The sequence below is a fragment of the Triticum aestivum genome, chromosome 1D, assembly GCF_018294505.1.
Source record: "Triticum aestivum cultivar Chinese Spring chromosome 1D, IWGSC CS RefSeq v2.1, whole genome shotgun sequence".
In the NCBI taxonomy this organism is placed as follows: domain Eukaryota; kingdom Viridiplantae; phylum Streptophyta; class Magnoliopsida; order Poales; family Poaceae; genus Triticum; species Triticum aestivum.
The window spans coordinates 472,446,256-472,466,946 of NC_057796.1; the positions used below are offsets into that span (position 1 = coordinate 472,446,256).

The following is a 20,691-nucleotide window of genomic DNA, read 5'->3' on the forward strand; positions in this document are numbered from 1 at the left end:
GCGTCACCCGACGACCATCGCCAGCGCCGGCCAGGTGTGTATGCGTATGCGTTCTTCTCTTGGGCGGGCTCCACGCGGCGAGGACGTCGGCGACCGCGGCTTTTTCGCGCTCCGTGCGATTGTGTGCATGCAACGCGCCGTGACGTGGCGGCGGTTCAGCCGCGGTTGCGGGGCGGTTTCATGGGCCCGGCTACGTGGCAGGTCACTATTGCTGGGGTGGCTGGCTCTCTCCTGCTGCCTAGTGGGCCCGCCCGTTAGCCGGCTGGCGCACGAGGATCAGGTTGCTTCATTTTTTAGAAAACTATGTTTTTGTCCCTTCAATTCCTAAAATGTATAGGCTTCTTTTGGTATACACTTGGTCCTTCCAGTTTCAAAAAGGGATAAGTTTGGTCCAAAATCAGATTTTAAGCACGCTGACCGGGTTTGACCACGTTTGACCGGGGATTTAACTGGTGAACACTAAATTCAAAAAAATAGCAAAAAAAAACACTAAAATTTTGTGGCAATCTAGATGCTTTGGTGCCTGAAAATTTGTGTGTGTTTCGACATCCGAGGATCTCGTGGCAAAAAGAAACTAATTTTGGCTAAAAAAGCATTTTTTTACTACAGCTCCTCGGATATTATTTGACCACAAAAATTCACATGCACCAAGCGCACCCAAGCATGTTGGTTGTCACAAAAAATTAAATTTTTCTGAATTTGTTTGCTATTTTTAAAAAAAAATTACTGTTCATCGGTCAAACCCTGGTCAACGTGCTCAAAATCTGAATTTGGACCAAACTTATCCATTTTTTAGACTTGAAGGACCAAATATATACCAAAAAAACTTGAGGGACCAAGTCTATACTTTTGGAAACTTAAGGGATCAAAAACATACTTTTCTCTTCATTTTTTTGCAAGGGGTGCCAACACTTTATTGATCTATTTGGACAATGAGAGGGATACAAGCTGGGTCATGCGGGTTAATCAGCCACAAGTTATGACCTGTCGAGCAAAAGGGAGTGTTTGGCAGGATTGTGTGCATCAACATTCGATGCTTTATTTTCAAAACTAAAACTACACCTATTAAATTGGATATGCAAAGTGAAATTTCTCTAATTACTGCGAAATAAACTCCCCCTTTCCATCATCTATGTCATCTATCACTGGTTTGCAATCACACGCCACCACGAAGTTCTGAAGAGAAAGGTCCTCTGCAAGTGCTGGTGACTCACAGAAGGCTATGGCCTCCAAGACTACCAGATCGGTAACTCTTGGAATAAATAATGTCGAAGAGCCCAAGTACAAGCCAACATGGTTTCTGCATACTGCTGCCGATGCTCCTACTCCAGTATTGAACAGCCCAGCATCTATGTTGATTTTCATCAGCCCAAGCGGGAGTGGCTTCCAGGCTGAGCTCGATTGAGCAGCCAAGCCTACAGATGACCTGTTCGACGATGCACTGGACAACACATTGATTGTATTCAACTCAGAAATGAAGTGTTTCACGAACCTATGTGTCGCCAGTGGGTTTTTCATATCTAGTATTTCTATACTCATTCTTGGGTTCGTCTGGTCTTCATGCCCTAAATAACAATACTTCCGCCTCCTTCTCCCCCTGCTTCCCGAGAGTGCTTCCTCTCTCTCCCATGGCATCAAGGACCGAATATCGCCCCTGCGGACTACCCTGTCTTAGCTGTCCATGGCCTGCTTGGTGGTGGCGCGTCCCTCAGCGGGCGTGTGGGTGAGGTGGGCTGCTTCCTTCGAGTCCTGGTGGCGCAACTGTCCTGGGTGGCTGGTGGCCGTGGAGGGAGTACCCGTCCGCCGCTGGAGGCTTGATACGCCAGATCCAGCGAGCTCCTGACCCGATTTGGTGCCATCCTTTGGCATGGCGCGCCCCTCGTCGGTGGCCCCTTGGGTTGCTTCTAATGGGTGCCCGGTAACCCAGATCTATGGTTCGTCTCCGTGCGGGTGCAAGGTGCAAGCTTTGGAGTCCAGTGGGTGGCAGATTTGTGTCAATGCGGCATTAGGGCGGCCGGCTGCGTGCTTGCGACCCATCTCCATGTGGGTGGTGAGTGAGGGTGAATCCCCTTGGTCGCCGGAGCGGTGGCTCCGAGCGATGGGCATGGTGAGACCTTTTCGACGGGTGTCGCTGCGCAGGTGCTCGTGTGTCGCCTTAGCCACTTGGGCGGCGAGGTGGATCACTCGGGGGCATCTGTCATGCGAGTGTGTTCTTCACTGCCACCCCGCCTGGTCTAGGTGTTGTTTGCATCTTACCTTGGTCGGCCGTGCCTGCGGGACCTGGTTGTGTCCCGAGCGAAAGCTCTGCCCAACAGTGTCGGGGCCGGAAATAGCGATACTCCCGTGTGTCGTTACCTCCTTGGAGATGTCATCGTGGGTGGGTGACCTCCATCCACCATGGGATTTAGTTGAAAACACTTGGTGTGGCATGTTCCAGACTGGGCGGTGGCGGCGTTGTGGCGGCATTTCCTCCTTGGAGACTTCATCTCGTGGGCAAGGTCCCATCTTGCTGGCCGTTGAGGTGTGTTCTGTGATGAAAGTTTGTTCTCGTCGTGTGTCGGTCCATGCTTCAAGGACGGTGCACTCTTCAGGAGCTAGGTTCGGCGAGGTGGCTATGCTTGAAGGCCTGCCTCTGTTGTCTTGGCGCTAGCTTCCATTTGCGCTCTAGGGTGGTGAGCACTCCATCGTTCGAATGGTGCGGCGCCCTTCGAGCCAGGGCGAGGAGCTTAGAGCTCCTATTGGCGATGATGAAACAAGATGACGTCGTTCTGCCAGATGCCCGGGCGATGGCAATGGCATAGCATCCTCACCGGCTGGTCTTCTTCTCGGGTTGGCTTCCTTTGCAGGGTTGGTCCTCCGATCATGTTTGAGGGCTCCAATTGCTTGTCTTTTTATAGCTTTGTTGCTGCTCCTGGGCACCGCTGTATCTTGCTTGAGTTTTTGTTTTGTTTTGTTGAGTTGTACCATTGGTTGTAAGGGCTTCATTAATTTAAAGCATGGCGCCAGCCTCTTTTCTAAAAACTACTCCCTTCGTTTCTAAATATTTGTCTTTCTAAAGATTTCAACAAGTGACTACATACGAAGCAAAATGAGTGAATCTACACTCTAAAATATGTCTATATACATCCGTATGTGGTAGTTCATTTGAAATTTCTAAAAAGACAAATAATTAGGAACGAAGGGAGTACATCACAATTCAGCTAGCCCCTGGTCAGGATTGCAATACAACCTACAAGAAATCTAGGCCCATTTCCATGTTCGCAAGTAAGACCAGCACAAGGCGTGCAACTTATTCATGAAGGACGGTAGGCTGACACAGAAGCGCATGCAGGGACTTGCCAGGCCATCTCAAAATTGCACGATTGATCCTACCGAGCTAGCTACCACATCATAGCTCGGAATATTCATTTCAAGTGCAAATGGGGAATATAATACTACTCGCATGCTACGTACGTTTTTTTTAGGAGTGCATGCTACGGGGAGCTCCTATCGGGCGCTTCAGGCGCCCGAACTCCTCCCTGGCGCTCGCTACGCCGCTTAGTTGGGCCGGCCCACAAAAACGGCAGACAGCGAACGCAAAAACCGCAAAAAACACCTCTACAGGTCAAGAACTCATGCACATCAAGGTCGCCGTGTGTCCCACTAGCCACTCGAGCTACCTATCATTAGTGATTTGCATCAGCGACAAATGCGTAATAAACACTGACGCCACGCTATTTAATAGCACCGAACAATCTACTGTATCGCTTAATTATTTTTGAATTATTTGGAAAAAATGTGAATTTGTAAAAGTTCATGGATTTGGAAATAAGTTCACAAACCTGAAAAGTTTCATCAATTTTCAAAAAAAAGTTCATCAAATATGAAAGAATGTTCGTGGGCTTTGAAAAGAAAAATCATCAAATATTTTAAAAGTTCGCCAAATTTGAGAAACGTTCATCAAATTTGAATTTTGTAATGGATTTCCAAAAAGTATCATAAAATTTGAAATAGTACATTGAATTTGAAAAAAAGTTCATGGAATTTGGAAAACGTTCATCAAAATTGAAAAAAAAGTTCATGAATTTTCAAAAAAAGTTCATCGACTTGAAAATAGTTCATCGAGTTTGAAAAAAAAATCATCAAATTTGAAAAAAAGTTCATGGAATTTGGAAAATGTTCATCAAAATTGAAAAAAAAAGTTCATGAATTTTCAAAAAAAAATCATCGACTTGAAAATAGTTCACCAAGTTTGAAAAAAAATCGTCAAATTTGGAAAACGTTCATCTAATTTGAAAAAAAGTTCATCGAATTTGGAAAATGTTCATCAAAATTAAAAAAAAGTTCATGAATTTTCAAAAAAAGTTCGTCGACTTGACAATAGTTCATCTAGTTTTAAAAAAGTTCATCGAATTTAGAAAACGTTCATCAAAATTGGAAAAAAGTTCACCGAATTTGAAAAAGAAGTTCATCTAATTTGAACAAAATTGAATTTGGAAAAAGTTCATCAAAATTGAAAAAAAATCTGAATTTTCAAAAAAAGTTCATCGAGTTTGAAAAAAAGTTCATCAAATTTGAAAAACGTTCATCAAAACCACAGAAATTCATCGAATTTGAAAAAAGTTCATGCCTTTTGAGAAAATAAAAAAGTAAAGAAAACTAAAGTAAAAAACGAAAAAGAAAAACAAATAAAACGGTCCAAAAAAGACCAGATAAAAAAAAGTAAAACCGGCTGGGAACCCAGGGGAGAAACGAAGTAATAGGCACAAAGCGGTAGCTTTCCTAGTGGTTACTGCGATGTCCTTCAATCGAGTAGGTCTGCCGTTCGAATCCTGCGACCACACCTTTTTTGGAAAATTAAACAGAAAAATTGGTTAGAAGGCCGGCCCATATAGCCCGATGAGAGAGGTGGGGGGGTGTGCGCCCGTTTGCGCGGTTGCCTGTAACCGGCGCAACGGGCGCCGTTTAGGAATCGCCCATGCTACGTACTACGTAGGTTGTACTCTACCAAATTGCTAGCGCTGTCAACTCGGGATCCATCTACTATGAGGCTATGACTACGAGAGAGCAACGTCGCGGGCCGCGTATGGGTTTGTAATTTTCGGCCGGTGGGCCGTCCAGCGTGCGCCCCTTGGTCGCTTAATTAGGCTGCGTGCGCGCGGTTCGCTGTCTCTTAATAGTACCACACGGCTAGCGTGTAAATTAGTTGTGCGGCTTAATTAGGCTGCTGTTAGGCTACATAGAGCCGAGGAAGCAGTCACGGGCCAGTTAGCGCTGGCTAATCGGGTTTGCCGAGGCAAAAGACCGACGTATAGACGTTGAGGCATACACGCATCGCAAATGCGAGCCGAGTCTAACAACTCCGTATAGACGTATACGGTCAGTCTTTTTGTCTCTTTATTCTTCTTCTTGTGATTTTAATTTTGGAAAAATAGGGTCTGTTGTCACGTCCTCTTTTTTCTACCTTTTGCAAGAGGTATGGCCGAGCATTGTAAATATGTTTTTGCTACCTTGTTTTCTCCATTGCGAATTTGACGATGGTACAACATCCCTTTTGCAAGAGGTATGGACGAGCATTGTAAATATGTTTTTGCTACCTTGTTTTCTCCATTGCGAATTTGGCGATGGTACAACATCCTGAGGTCAAAAATATGAAGCAATGCATTCTTTTCTTTTCTTGTTTCCCTTACATCCGTCGCCATGCTCAAAAAACATAGTGTCAAAAAAGACTTACATTTTGGGACGGAGCGAGTAGCTAACATCAATTTTTTTTATCCTTCCTTAAGACAAAAATTCTTTTCCTTTTCTGACGCTCTCGTTTATAATCGTGCACTAATCATACATGCATCATGCACGGTCACGAACGGTGGCTCACGTGAATATCACAACACACCCTTTCTTTGATTTGATCCTGGGCAGCCGGCAGCCACCTCATTGGTTTTTCTCCTTACACCCGGACAGACTTCAATTCGTCTTTTACTTCTTTCCACTCTAACTGACATCGAATCAATTTTCCCATTGCACTCCGGTTGCATCGTCGTCCCTCTCAAATTGCGGTGACTAGGGACACATCGGCCTCGCCGCCGATCCTTCGCGGAGATGCCAAGACGGCCAAACATCCTCCTTGACTTTGGAGCATCGAAGGTGGCGCCAAGTGATGAGGTCAAAATAGCCAAACTGGACCCGGAGTACCTCATGATATGTCAGCTGACAGACAAGAGTGACGTGTATAGTTTCAGCGTCGTGCTACTGGAGGTTCTCACCACAAAATAAGGCAATCTACTTCAATGGGCCCGAGGACGGGAGCCTCGTCTCGCGCTTCGTAGCGGCCACGAAGGTCGGCACGCACAACAAGCTCCTGGGCAGCTAGGCGATGAAGGAAATGGGGTCTGAGGCACTGGAAGAGGCCACCCACATCATGGTGCGATGGGTGAGCCTGAGCAGGGAAGAGTGGCCGACCATGAAGGAGGTTGCAGAGAGACTGGAGGCGCTGAGGAGGTACCACCAGCGCCCGTGGGGTCAAGGTGGTGGCAGTGATTCGAAGGAAGCGAATAGCTTGTTTGGTAGGGATATGGAACAGGGTGTGGAGTACATGTTTGTGCCTTGAGCCGTCCTTGATCTTGAAAGGGGGCAATATGTACACTTTAAGCTTGTAGTATGTTCTAATACCATGTGCCATTCTCCTGCAGAAGTGTATTGGGACTTGAATGACGAAAAAGGCTCACACCCCGTTTTATATAAAAAGCAATGACCATACAATCCGAAGGATATAACTCAACCCCACACCATCACACACACCCCCAAGACAAGATACAATGATGCCAAGAACAGCTACAGATGGAGCTGCATCCGACGACCGTGGACTACAGAAAGGCGCCCTCAGGAATGTAACGGCACCGGAGTGTTAACATGTATTTTGTATAGTGTATGTAACCGTGCACACGATGGCACGTTAGTCTCCTAGATTGTAGGATCACAACTAACCAAGGCCTGCGTGTCTACTCTCCAGTGTATGTACGTTGTTGTAACTGTGCATGAATCAAGAGAGCTTAGTTTTACTCTCCAACTTGGTATCAGTTTCCAGACCATCGCCATGTCGGAGCAGCGCTCATCCTTCTCCTCCGTGGCGACCCTCTCCGCCACATCGCCGGCCTCCCTATCCTTGACGGCCCCCTCCTCGGCCACTGCCGGCGCGGCCACCTCTTCCTCCTTTATTTTTGGTACCTCGCCCTCCAATCTCAGTGCCACCGCACCACCCCACCTCCCAGTTTACACCTCTCTTCTCCTCCACTGTGCCGCCGCCACCACCTGCCCGCCATCCCATCTTCAATGCCGACATCTCTAGCCACATCAAGTTTCTCTTAAACCCTGCTGAGCATAATTATCACAAGTGGAAATCCTTCTTCTTCATGGTCGTGGTTCACTATGGCATCACATATCTTATTGAGCATCCACCTCCTCCCAACGCCGACAGCCAGTACCTCGAGCTCGACGCCCATGTCGCTCTTGCCATGTATGCCACCCTTGCTGATCAGGTCATCGATCACGTGATCGGGGCCACCACCACTTATGATCCCTGGACGCCGATCGGGGACTATTTCCTTCCCAACAGGGCAGCCTGCTACATGATGCTCAATCGCCAATATCGAAACCTCAAACAGGGCGATCTCCCTGGATCGCTCCGTCACGGCGTCAGACACGGCCAAACACCGTCTCCGCCGCCTCGACGGGGAGATGGCCAGGTACGGCGAGGAATGGTCCCTCGCTGAGATCGCCGCCGCCGCCAACGATGACGTCTCCAACGACCGCCGCCCTCTCCCCCAGCTCATGTCCTCGGTGGCCGCGGCCGCACTGTGCACGACGCAGGAAGAGGCAGAGAGGATCATCCGCGAGCATCAGGCGGCCGACGGGAAGCCTTGCCGCGACGCCACCACCTTCCGCCGCCCCAAACCCGACGACTCCGACTTCGACGGTGGGTCAAGCAACGATGACGGAGGAGGAGCCGCCGGCCAGCCCGGCATGGCCTACGAGTTCACCATGAAGTATAGGATAGTTTAGGGTTTTAGTTCACCGGACGAAACATCGTCCGGTTTTATGTAGAAAGTATCATACTTTCAGTGAAATCAGCCATGTTTATATCAAAATTCGTCATGTTTGGTAACTGATTTACCTTGACTGTCATTCCCTGATGCGGATATTCTTGAATGTGCCCTCATGTTGATGTGTTCACCGGCCGGCCGGGCAAATGACGGCTGTCCAGTGGCATGCATGCGAACGACGGCGCGCTGCTCCAGTAAAACTGGACATGACAACAGCGCTGTCCATGGTCGTTGTCCATCACAAATTAACCCGTACCACGAAAAACAAGAGAGATTCATGTGACCAGGGCCGGCCCTGATGGGGGCGCAGGGGGGGCGGCCGCCCCGGGCCCCCATAATCTAGGGGCCCCCTCCCAGGTTGCATGTACGTACTTGGCCCATTAGGCTATAGCCAGTTTCTCGTGGAAAGAAAAACGAGTAGCCCGGCTGACCAGATCCCAAGTAAAGGCCCAAGGAACGGGGGAAGGACGCAAGTCACGCAGTTTTTCCTCTGATCGTGCGACATTCCCGTGAACCATGATGCCTAATCGCCCAATCGTCGTCACAGGCTGCAGCGCTGGCGCAGTAGGGCATGTCCCAGCGGCTCCGGTGTCCCGGTCTCAAATCTCCAGCCTCCCGTGTTGGGGCCTCTCGCCCTCCCGCCTCGTGCTAGAGTGGGACACGGGAGCATCCAATCGAGGCGTCGATCCGACCAATCCGAGGTAAATGATGTATTCCCTACAGGTTAAGTACGTAGTAATCTGAAGTATTTATTTTCTGCAGATTAAGTACGTAATTTATTTTCATCCATAATCTGATGTGTTTTTCGTATTTTCATCAATGTATCATCAACTCCAAAAAATATGCATCTTGTAGCGAAAAGAAAAGGGAAACAACATGTGGTTGTCTTCATAGAATCACAGAGACAGGAGCTAGCTATTGACATTTTTAAGAGTAATACTGACACATCAATGCGCCATGATGATGAGTTCGCAATAGTTGCCTTTTTTGTGGGGGTCAAGTTTGCAATAGTTGCAGTGGAGGAAGAACAACCAACTAATGGGAATTCTGAATCTGAGAAGCAAGAAGAAAATGTCGACACTAACATCAGTGATGACTGTGTAAGTGGCTCTCCGTACGTAACTAATTCGTTGGATGCACATTTACAGTCTCTTAGTGTTCATGAACATCTAATTTTTACTTTGATATTAAAACAAGAGATTATTTCCTATGTTAAGGTATATGATCTTATTTCTGAATTGAAGATTATCAAATTGACTTAGTCATATGGCGTAATGTCTGCTATGGAGATTTTCAAGCATGTGAGAAAGGTTGATTGTTATCCCAATGTGTCCACTGTTTATTGCATCTTATTTACTGTGCATGTGATTGTCGCATCGATTGGACGAAGCTTTTCAAAGTTGAAATTATTGAAGAACTATTTAAATACAACAATGACTCAAGAGAGACTAAATGGATTGGTAATATTATGCATCGAGAAGAAAAATTATTGGGTGAGATTGGCATCAACCCCCTCATATTATAAGTGATTTTTTTTTTGCGGGTGATAATATAAGTGACTTTACATTGAGGAATGTGAAGAAAATTTTAAGGTAATATATTTAAATCATTTGACATGAATACTGCTTTTGGACGCGTACATATGTTTATTGGTAACATTTTATGTGCGTAAATTTTATTACTATTACAATGTTTATATTAAGGGCCCCGACTTTTAGTTTCGCCCCGGGCCCCCAAAATACCAGAACCGTACCTGCATGTGACGGATGGGGCGCCCCGTTTCGTGCATGGATGTACCGGGATCGATGGTGAGGTGACACTGGTTTGGAGTCGGGGATTCATTGGGTTGGCCGTCGCTCGGCCACGGTTTCACGTACGAGGAAAGCCGCGTTTAACAGGCTAGCTGTGCGAGTTTGTACTTTAGCCAAGTGCATGACTAAATCATGCATGTGCCGATCGATCAGCGTGTCCAAACCGTGTACGTGGCAGCCAAAAAACCCACTCTACCTAGCTAGCTAGATGATTCTGCTGGGTGAAGTATCTTTCTTTTTTCCGTGAAGTTGGACGATATGTCAAGAGGGAGGGAGGAGATATACGGAGAAAGAGATGCGACGGGGATGGTTTGTGGCTCAGGGAAGAATGCCCTTTGTGATTAGTGAAGACACATGATAGAGTAAATAGCATAAAACTATCACATCTCGGGTTAGGGTTTATAAAAAAACTACCGCATTTTCAAAAATCAACCACAAAATTGGCTTGCTGTTTCAAAAAGCTACAACTTTCTGCAAGTGGCCGATTAGGCCGGAATTGATGGTGAGGTGATGGCTGGGGCGCTGGCCCGCTCTGCGTGCACCATTTTGTGCATGGATGTATATATCGGAATCGATGGTGAGGTGACACTGGTTTGGAGTGGGGGGGTTCATTGGATTGGGCGTCATTGCGCCACGGTTTCGCGTACGAGGAAAGCCGTGTAAGAGGCTAGCTGTGTGAGCTTGTAGTTTAGCCAAGTGCATGACTAGAGCATGCATGTGCCAATCGATCAGCGTGTCCAAACCGTGGCAGCCAAAATGTTCGTTCGTTAGGGAGTGTCGCGGACCACGGTTTCACGTACGAGGAAAGCCGCGTAAGATATGCTGTGTGAGGTCGTAGTTTCTACCTAACAAGTGCATGTGCAGCAGCAAGTCATCATAAGTCATATGAACGACGACGGGAGTAGAGGACGTGAGATGGCAGGGTGAGATCGAATGCACACGGTAGCTAAAGACGGCGAACTAGAGCATGCATGTGCCGACGATCAGCGTGTCCAAACTGTGGCAGCCAAGAAAAACTACTCTGGATCTTTATGTTGGGTGAAATGCTTCTTCTACACACAATGTTTCTAAAAAGATTTTCACAAAAGCTGGATGGTATATATACTTTGTACATTGGTGACAATAAATAGTTAGTGAGCTTTTGTATGTGATCACCATGGTTTACCCGACATTCTGTTGTTAATGTAACTGCTAAAAATGGACTTTAGCTGTTGATTAAATCCACACTCATTGGCTTACCAAAAAACATGATTTTATTTGGTAACCCAATAAGACACGGGATATTTTGGGGCCATCTCAACGGATATATACTTTCATAAATTCCACTAGGCGCATACACTTGGAAAGTTTGCACATTAAAAATCATAACTTGAAATATTTTCATCTCAATACATGAACCACGTGTACATTTGTTTCTTGATAAAAAGTATAAAAGCAATTGCCCTGCTATCCGTGACAAAGAGCGACTGCTTAGGTGATGGGAAGCCAAGGAGGACCCATTGGAGTTCAGGGTAGCTACATGCTAGATTTAGAATTTGCGATTTTCAAAATGACCTAACCTTATTGATGTGTTGTGAAATGAAAAGTAGTAAACATTATGAATCACTCATATGATGGTATAAGATTTAAAAGGAGGCCTTCTCCCTTACATGCTTTATTATTCATTCACGCGCATGCATAATATTACAAATGTCCAAGGAGACATACTACTCCGAAACTCTAATGCGATAAAAAGCATAGATTGATTGTGTGACCTTTTGCAAAACTTCACCATCGAGATATTTTAAAAGTCGTCGTCAGGGCCCTATGGTGTGTTCAAATTTGAAAATTTGAATTTGTGCACCTTTGTAGCACTTGATTCTCTATGCCTTTATCATGTTTTACTTGAATTGTTACTCTGGTTGAACCATACGGTGTGTTTCAATTTGAATATTTAAATCTGAAATGTTGTTGAAATTTGTGTACTGGAATTATCAAAGTTTCGGATTAATGTGTTGTGCAAATATCAAGTTGGAATGGATTATGTGAGCAAAATGGTTGAAGAATTATCATAGATTCCTTTGGGAGAGTTCGTGTGTTAGGAAAAGAACTAGGTGTGCGCTTCTTTCTATCCTGGCATTTAAGTAGTTATAGTTTAGGAGTTAGTTTTAGAGAAATAGCTAGAGATGCTCTTGGATGTGATATTTATCACTGGTTGGGTCGGTCTGCAAATGAGTAGTTTATCTTGTAGAAGAAAAGGATGAACGAGGGAAGGCCGTATCTGCAAATGTGGAGAGGAGTGCGGGTAAATTGTCATAGTTTCCTTCCTATACGTTAGATATAGACCGAACGGCCTATATTGCAGGATGACAGGCACACCATTATCACTAACTTTGCTTTTTATAAGAGTAGAGATAAGAACGCTAACAAAACCATTACTTCCTTGCGGTTTAACTGCACTTTCTCTTCTTGCGTGAAAATCAAATGATACGTAGTTCTTAGTGCATCAACGTAAATGTTACTCATATCACTATTATTTCGAGTCGGTGTTACTCACATTTCTGAGGGACCGCCATGTTTTGCAATATGGTTGGGGATAAAATTACCATGTGACACAAAGCACTTCGATCCTGATGTTTTTTACAACTAAAGTTGTCATCCAGAAAAACCCTAAAAAACTGAAACTTGTCATCCGAAAAAAAGTTAACGTGCTTCACAACTAAAATTGCCATTCTCGTGTCACTGAGCTTGTCATAAAAAGTATTCGGAGTTGCCATATATTCATGCCACACGTTTGGCATTAGTAGAGTCCTAAAATTACATTAGCACACGTAGTCTAGATAAAGTGTCACGGTGAGCCGGTGAGGTTTAACCTTCTTTCGTGGTGAAGAAATGTGGAAGGCAAATTGTCCATCAGAAACTACAGTGACGTAGGCAAATTTTCCATCATGGATGTGACGCTCAACCCTGGAACAAACGACGACGCTAGAGGCCTTCCACATATGCAAGTGTCCAACGTGAAGTGTATCTTTTTACTTGGTGATGTGTAGGGGAGCTTTAACACAAAGAGGCATCAGTTGAGCTTTTTTTGGAATTCTTGGTTAGGCTTGGAATACAAACTACTAGAAAAGACCCTCGCCTCACTCTCGTGGGCGACACGGGGATCCTTATCTACAACTGCAGCCAGACTAACCTTCTCTTTCAACCCCCGTCGCCGCCGCCAAAGGAGGCGATCGGGCTAAGCCCGTGCCGCGCGCGGTGGAGGCGTGGCATGTTTCCCTGCATATCTAGGGCGGTGTGATGATACTCTTCTTCAGTAACAGAGCTCCTGCCAGGCGGTGCGTGTAGAGCAGAGACACTTGCTTCCTCTCTCCATCCCCCAAAGCTCGGCCAGGCTTCTCCAGTAGGGCAGAAGGCGTCGGTGGTGTACCGTGTGGACCAGCCACCGATCATTTAGGGTGACGAGGCTGTCGGCGAAAACCAGTCTGGTTGCGGTCAGGGCGACATGCAGCAGTGTTGACGGACGTCGTGACCCTATTGAGGGTGCCCATGCTGCAACTCATGCCTCCTTGCGTGAGTGCTCCAGGGAAAACCGTAGATCTAATTTTTAGCATTAGATGATGACGTCATTCTCTGTTGTTTCCCCTCTTGGGGGCATCGTTTTGGAGATAGTACTGGCTGGAGGGACCCGTGGTTGGTAAGTGGGTTGCGCCGCAGTTGTCATGTCCTTGTCTCTTTGGTTCATAGACTTGAGTGGATGAGGCATGGAGACAATATAGCGGTGATTCCCTGATGTGACATGGCGGAGGTGGTGTGCAGTGGCAGTGCCGATGACACTGGCTGGTGGTGCGGATGGCCGGGCATGGTTGCTCGACGGTGCTTATGGAGGAAGATCACGTCCTTGGTGAGGTAGTGATCGATGACTCGTGGTCTATTGTCTACGGACCATCAGGCATACCTAGATTTACCAGTGACATACACTCTTGTCGGAGGCGAGGGATCGTTGGAGCGTTTCTACTACGAAATTTTGATGGTGCCACTTCTCTTCCCATGCGATCAGCATCACGCGTGTGTCGGCGAATGTTCTCGGCTCCACATACCACTCTTGGTGACTGGCATATTATGCCTGGTGCGTGCATGATTTTCAGTCGCGCGGTCAACATCTGGACTGTGTGGCCTTACATCATCTTCATGCGTCGCAAAAATGCCACAAGGAGTGTCGACGGCTCCAACTGTAGATGCTCTGGCGGTCCGGCCGTCTGGCTATAGACATGGCGCTCCGCCGGAGTCCATGTTGATCTTTACACTTTTGCGTTTGTACACCCCCTAAACACATCAAAGATAGAGATCTCTCCATACTCTTCCTGGGTCGGCCCATTTTACACTTTTCCCTGTTCTGTAAAACCTTCAAAAACTGAGTGCCCATTTCGAACCCAGCACCTCTACCCTTAGTACAAGGCAATAACAAACTGAACTACTTTCTTGTTGTGTCTAGTTGTCTTCTTTTTCTTCTTCAAATATAACACCAACCAACGTGACCCTGCTTGGTTTTTCTTGTTTGTCCGGTTTTTCTTCTTATTTTATTTTTCTCTTTCTTTTTCTTTTTTTTAATTCATGAAGTGTTCAAATTTGTTTTCAAATCCGTGAACTTTTTTCCAAATCCGTGTACTTTTTTCAATCCACGAACTATTTTCATCTTTTACAAACTTTCTATTAAAGAAAGTGATTTTTTTTCAAATACGTGAACATCTTTTTTCAAAATTTTTCCAAATCCGTGAACAATTGGGCCAGCCCATTTTACACCTTTTCCTGTTCTGTAAAACCTTCAAAAATTGAGTGCCCAATTCGGACTCAGCACCTCTACCCTTAGTACAAGGCAATAACAAACCGAACTACTTTCTTGTTGTGTCTAGTTATCTTCTTTTTTCTTCTTCAAATATAACACTAACCAACATGACCCTATTTTTTTGTCCACTTTTTCTTCTTCTTTTTATTTTTTCATTTTCTTTTATTTTTTAAAATTTCATGAACTATTTTTAGATCATGAACTTTTCAAATTTGTTTTCAAATCCGTATATTTTTTCAATCCACGAACTATTTTCATCTTTTAGAAACTTTCTGGTAAATCAAGTGATTTTTTTTCAAAATTGATAAACTTTTTGCAAATCCGTGAACAGTTGGGCCAGCCCAACAAACACGATGGGAGTGTTGCGGTCGCCTGTTACTCCCTCCGTCCCAAAATTCTTGTCTTACATTTGTCTAGATACGGATGTATCAAGTCACGTTGACTTGATACATCCGTATTTAGACAAATGTAAGACAAGAATTTTGGGACGGAGGGAGTACATATCAAGAACATTTTTTCCCACAAAATGACGGAACACCTTCTCACCCGAGCTCGATGCGGCTCCATCGCTGATATGCAGCTTTGCGGACCTCCAAGATGGCTCACGAAAAGTGAAGTCATTGCCGAATTAGACCGGGGCAGCACCCCGAACAGGCCATCAAATTCCGGACCTGGCACCCACCATGACTAAGACGCCAAAGGAGGAAACCATACCTGCCATCTATCAACCACGAACCCAGCACACGTCCGTCTTCAAGATGTCATCAATGCAGAGCACAGTCTGCATACGCTCCTAGACTACCTCCAAAGCTCCACGCTGACGTTGAGTAGATGCCGTGGCAACAACGAAGCCCGAGGACATATGTCCACTACAAGGATGCCGCTGCTGCCATGAGATCCCCGCTTGAACAGACTGGTTCCCAAATCCATCACCGACCATAGAGATGATCGCCTCATCGGAGAAGAATCTGGAGCTTCTTTATTCAGCATCGCCGTTGCCGCCGCCGAAGCCAAGACGTTGAACGATCCAAAAACTCTAAGCTACCAGGGGCCTAGAACCTAAAGCTAAAACGATCCGCACGCACGGGATACGGCGACCCCCCCCCCCCCCCCCCCGCCCCCCGCCCTCTCCATCGTCGACCTCGACCTCCCTCACCACGGACGAACAAGAGGTCGACGATGGAGAGGAGTTGCCGAAAGACGGCGATGGCTAGGGTTCCCGGTCGCTAACCAAAGAGAAAACACGTATCTTGACTCTGTACTTGCTTGCTGAATATCCCCCTTCATGACCATTAGTGTGTCATCGGCCAATTGAGTACGCGAAGAAGGAATCCACGTTGAGAGGATGGGAGGGTAGCTTTTTTATTTCCTTTCCTTTGATGACGAGAAAAGCAAGACCCTGAAATTTGTTTCCAAACGCATCCGCCAACGTCAGCCATCGGTCCCCGATCGTACGGCCCGAGACGAGCCACGCGCTCCGCCGCTCGTGCTCTCCCTTCCCACCAGGCTATATTTACGCGGACCCTCCCCATCCGCCCCGACCCCTCTCTGCCTCCTCCGCCGCGCCGCCACAGCCAGGTCAGGTGCGCCTCCTCCGTCAACCAGCGGCCGCGGCAGCGAAGCCGCCGGATCGATCGAGAGGATAGCCGCCGTCCTCCCGCTCCCGAGGTGCGTGTCCGCCCGACCCCCAGATTGTCTGTCTGCTGCCCCCGTCTTCCTCTCGGCGGCCGATCTAGGTTTGGCGCTAGATTTTTCCGCGTTCTCGTTGGACGATTTGTCGATTTGCGCCTGGTAGATGTCGGATGCAGTAGTTTTTGCATGTCTCTCGGGAGCAAATAGATCGTTGCGCCCGAATTGGTTCGGGAGATTTCGGCTGGGAATAACCCGAGGTTAAGCGATAGGGGAATTGAATCTAGGGTTTTGCAATTCCTGTGCTGGAAGATTGTTGCTATTAACTGGTAGGCGTCCCTCGTGAGATTCCTAGAGCAAATAAATCGATCCCTCAGTTCTGTTGTAAATATCATCCTAATTGAATCTAGGGTTCTGCAAATTCTTTGTTCTTTATATTAACTACTAAATAGTGCAGGGGAAACTGAATTTATATTCAATTTGTAGAATAAATCGCTCCCCAAATTTTGCTGCTGGGTCGGGACTTCCTAGTATAAGTAGGGAATATGCCAAGATTAACTAACATGGGAATTGAATGTAGGGCTATGCAAATTCTATGTTGAAATACCCTTGATGGTATTGAGGGGGGCTAAATCTATGGTCAGCAGTAGATGCTGAAAATTTGTCAGGTTAAGGATGTTGAAGCTATATTCTTTCCATCTACTATGCTGCAACAGCTGTTGCTGGCCTACTCTGCTGCTGTTGTGTCCTCTTTGTTGTATCCTTTCGTGCGGCTAGAAGTGCTTGTTTGACGGGATACCTGGGTGGTTCTTAGGTCAGGTGTATACGAGTGGCCTTGTTTAGTGGAGTTTGGGGTTTTACGATTTAGACACACCTTTTACTGGATTACAAGAGGTTTGTGAACATGTATGCAGCAGTCTGCTTTAAATTATGTGTGCATCTATGCTGTTCTGGTTGGTACTTCTTTTTTGTTTGTTTTGGGCTGTTCTCTTCAATCAAAGATTAATATTCTAAAACGGTGTGCAGATTAGGTTTTAAAACGGATCGTATAGTAATCTTTGTCTGGCGGATATAACAAGGCCTGCAACCCAGAAGGAGTGCCCTCGTGCAACAGGCAAAAAGTTATTTCTTTTGTGCTATGTTGTTTGGTCTCTTTTTGCAGTTGCAGGGGGAGAAACACTAACACTCTAGTGGGAGGAACACTTCATCTCTTTATTTCTGGTTTAACCGTTTTCAACGGTGTGCAGCTTTAGGTTAAAAAATTGATCAGTTTACTAGGAGCAGATCTAGTCCTGATGATGCCTGAAGTTGATCATGATTCTTCTGGTCTTCTTTCTATTGAGCTTGTTGCTATAATATTAACGATTTTGAATAAGTGTGCAGATTAGGTTAAAAATGGACTGGGAATAGCTTGTGCTTTATAATGTTCCAACCAAACAGTGAGCGTTACAGGGGTAAATTCACAGGAATTGTACATGTTGGTGATATTAAAAAAGATACATAGGTCTTGTGAGCCTGGTTGGTTTAATCCTATATGTTCCCATCGATATTTTGTCTTCTGTAATGCACTGTGACGACCTTAATTGAGGTATTCCAGTATTCCTTGCTCCCTGTTCTTGCCAGAGAACCCAATAATGTATTTTTAAGCACATAGATTCTTTTCTTCTAGATAAGAATTTCTGATGCTGTTCTTATCTTTGTTTTGTGCAGCTTCAGCATCATCTGAAGTGCTCCCAAAACAATGGCGGAGCACTTGGCTTCAATTTTTGGCACGGAGAAGGATAGGGTCAACTGCCCCTTTTACTTCAAGATTGGAGCTTGCCGTCATGGGGATCGTTGCTCCCGTCTGCACAACAGGCCAACCACATCGCCAACTATTGTGCTTGCTAACATGTACCAGCGACCTGATATGATCACCCCTGGAGTTGATGCCCAAGGTGTGGCTATTGCTCCAGAGAAGATGCAGGAGCACTTTGAGGACTTCTATGAGGATATCTACGAGGAGCTGAGCAAGTTTGGTGAGGTTGAGACCCTGAACGTGTGTGACAACCTTGCTGACCACATGATCGGGAATGTCTATGTCCAGTTCAGGGAGGAAGAGCAGGCAGTGGCTGCTCACAACGCCCTCCAAGGCCGCTTCTACTCTGGTCGCCCGATCATCGTGGAGTACTCCCCTGTCACGGACTTCCGTGAGGCTACCTGCAGGCAGTTTGAGGAGAACAGCTGCAACCGTGGTGGCTACTGCAACTTCATGCACGTGAAGCAGATTGGTAGGGAGCTCAGGAGGAAGCTATATGGTGGGCGTTCCAGGAGGAGCCACGGGAGGAGCCGCAGCCCGAGCCCACAGCACAGGAGGGACAACCGTGACCGTGGTGGCGACTTCCGCCGTGATGGCCGGGATGAATACCGTGGTGGCGGTGGCGGTTACCGTGGAGGCGATGGAGGTGATGGTGGCGGTTACCGTGGAGGTGGTGGTGGTGGCTACCGTGGAGGTGATGGGGGTGGCTATCGTGGTGGTGGTGGTGGCGGTTACCGTGGTGGCGGCAGGGGTGGAGGTGGTGGCAGGCATGACAGGTATGATGATGGACCAAGGCGCAGGTATGGTGGCAGCCCGCCACGACGTGGAAGGAGCCCTCCAGCCAGGGAGAACAGCGAGGAGCGCAGGGCCAAGATCGAGCAGTGGAACCGTGAGCGGGAGGAGAAGAAGTGATGAAACCGCGAGTAGTGGAACCGCAAGCGTTATTTACCTTTTCATTCTTGTGTCGTTAGTTTGCTCCTATGTTGAGTCTGGTGGTTTACTGTCAGACATTGGTTGATATAGTACTATTGCTTGGTTGAGTGACCTGTCAAGTGCAGGATTCTATTAGAGGCGTGTAAGCTGCTATTTGTGCTCAATATTTATCTGCAGGATTCTCGTATTATCTGCCAAGTTTACAGTGTTCTGCTTTTGTTGGTTTGATCTTATATGGTTTCGTTTTCTCATTTAGAATATAACATCTATCTGTTGTCGACCATATAGTAAGCCATTTAACTACACGTAATCAGTATATATCATCACTTGCCAGTTGATGTTTTCTTTCCAGGAAATCACAAGATGAAACGAAACAATCACACTACGCGGCAGCATAGAGGGCAAAAGCGCAGGGCGAAGTTTTTGGTTGTCTGTTCGCTGGCTATAGTTAAGTGTGTGTGTGTCGATAGAAATATTGCTTGGTTGAGTGACCTGTCTGGTGCAGCATCACATTCGTTTTGGTCCATGGGACGTGTAAAACTGCCATTTCTTTTACAGTATTGGTCGTTGTTTAGTCACTTATTTTCTAAGTATTATATCCTGTCATCTGTTTTACTGTAATTTCCCACAGCATAAGGTTTATTTTAGAACGAAGGCTCAACTCAAGCCCTGCTTTGAATCAACAAAGTTATCAACCGGCCAGGATTATAGCATCAACCACAAGAACCAAAAAAAGAAACTGTTAAGCAAAGATAAAGAAAAACTGGAACACTATGTATCTCTTAGCAGTTTCGTCTTTTCTGTAAATTGCTGTAAACTGGAACACTATGTCTTCTTCATCTTTGCTTGTAGACCATATGTTCAAACGCTATATAGGCCCCCTCACTTGCCACAGCAATAACTCAATTTACCGACTCAGCGATTTGGTTTTCCGGGGAAAAATTTGTGTGACCATTCATTGCCGAGCTAAATACCGCTAAGCACATAATAAAATTACACTATCCAAACAGGGTAATGGATTAAGGCTGCATTTGATATTGTGGTGGAATATGATAGCCCCAATGGTTTTGTCTATTTTTAGATTTCTTTATACCCCTTTTTGCATATTTCTTTCGCTAACATTTTCACAAAAAATCATTAATCACAACTGAGCGGAGTGATCAGTTAATGAATGTGGTAGTAACTCAAGATTCAGACACATCAAATTATTTGCATAATAATGCAGAGGAAAGCATAACAACATAGGACGGCCAAACCAGAGATACATGAGTACAACTTCGGACAGAGAGAGGGTACACATTTGCCAGCAGCTGGTGAGATGAGAAGCATCACAACAAAGTTATTGCAGAGGAAGAAGGATATGATACTTGGTTTGACAGTACTAATCTCTTGCGTGCTTCGCCATCATCCACACGATGGTTGTTAGGTCACCACCACGGCCGAGTTGCTTGGCATCAGTGGCGTAGCTAGCCCAACATGCCAGGGTGGTCCACCAATGCAAAATATTCACATAAATATATTTATTTATTATAAAAATATATTTTTCTCTATGCTATATATATTATGGGGAAATTCCAGGGTGGTCCATGGACCACCCTGTCCACCCCCTAGATACGC

The 20,691-nt window shown here is 46.1% G+C and overlaps 1 protein-coding gene across 1 annotated transcript; it reads left to right on the top strand.

Moving 5' to 3' along the window:
• Nucleotides 1-16,126: 16,126 nt before the first annotated feature.
• On the top strand, nucleotides 16,127-19,264 carry LOC123183104 (splicing factor U2af small subunit B). The gene is made up of 2 exons (XM_044595838.1): nucleotides 16,127-16,382; nucleotides 18,054-19,264. Exon 2 carries the CDS (start codon nucleotides 18,085-18,087, stop codon nucleotides 19,051-19,053), a length of 969 nt encoding a protein of 322 aa, XP_044451773.1. The 5' UTR covers nucleotides 16,127-16,382; nucleotides 18,054-18,084; the 3' UTR covers nucleotides 19,054-19,264.
• Nucleotides 19,265-20,691: the final 1,427 nt, after the last annotated feature.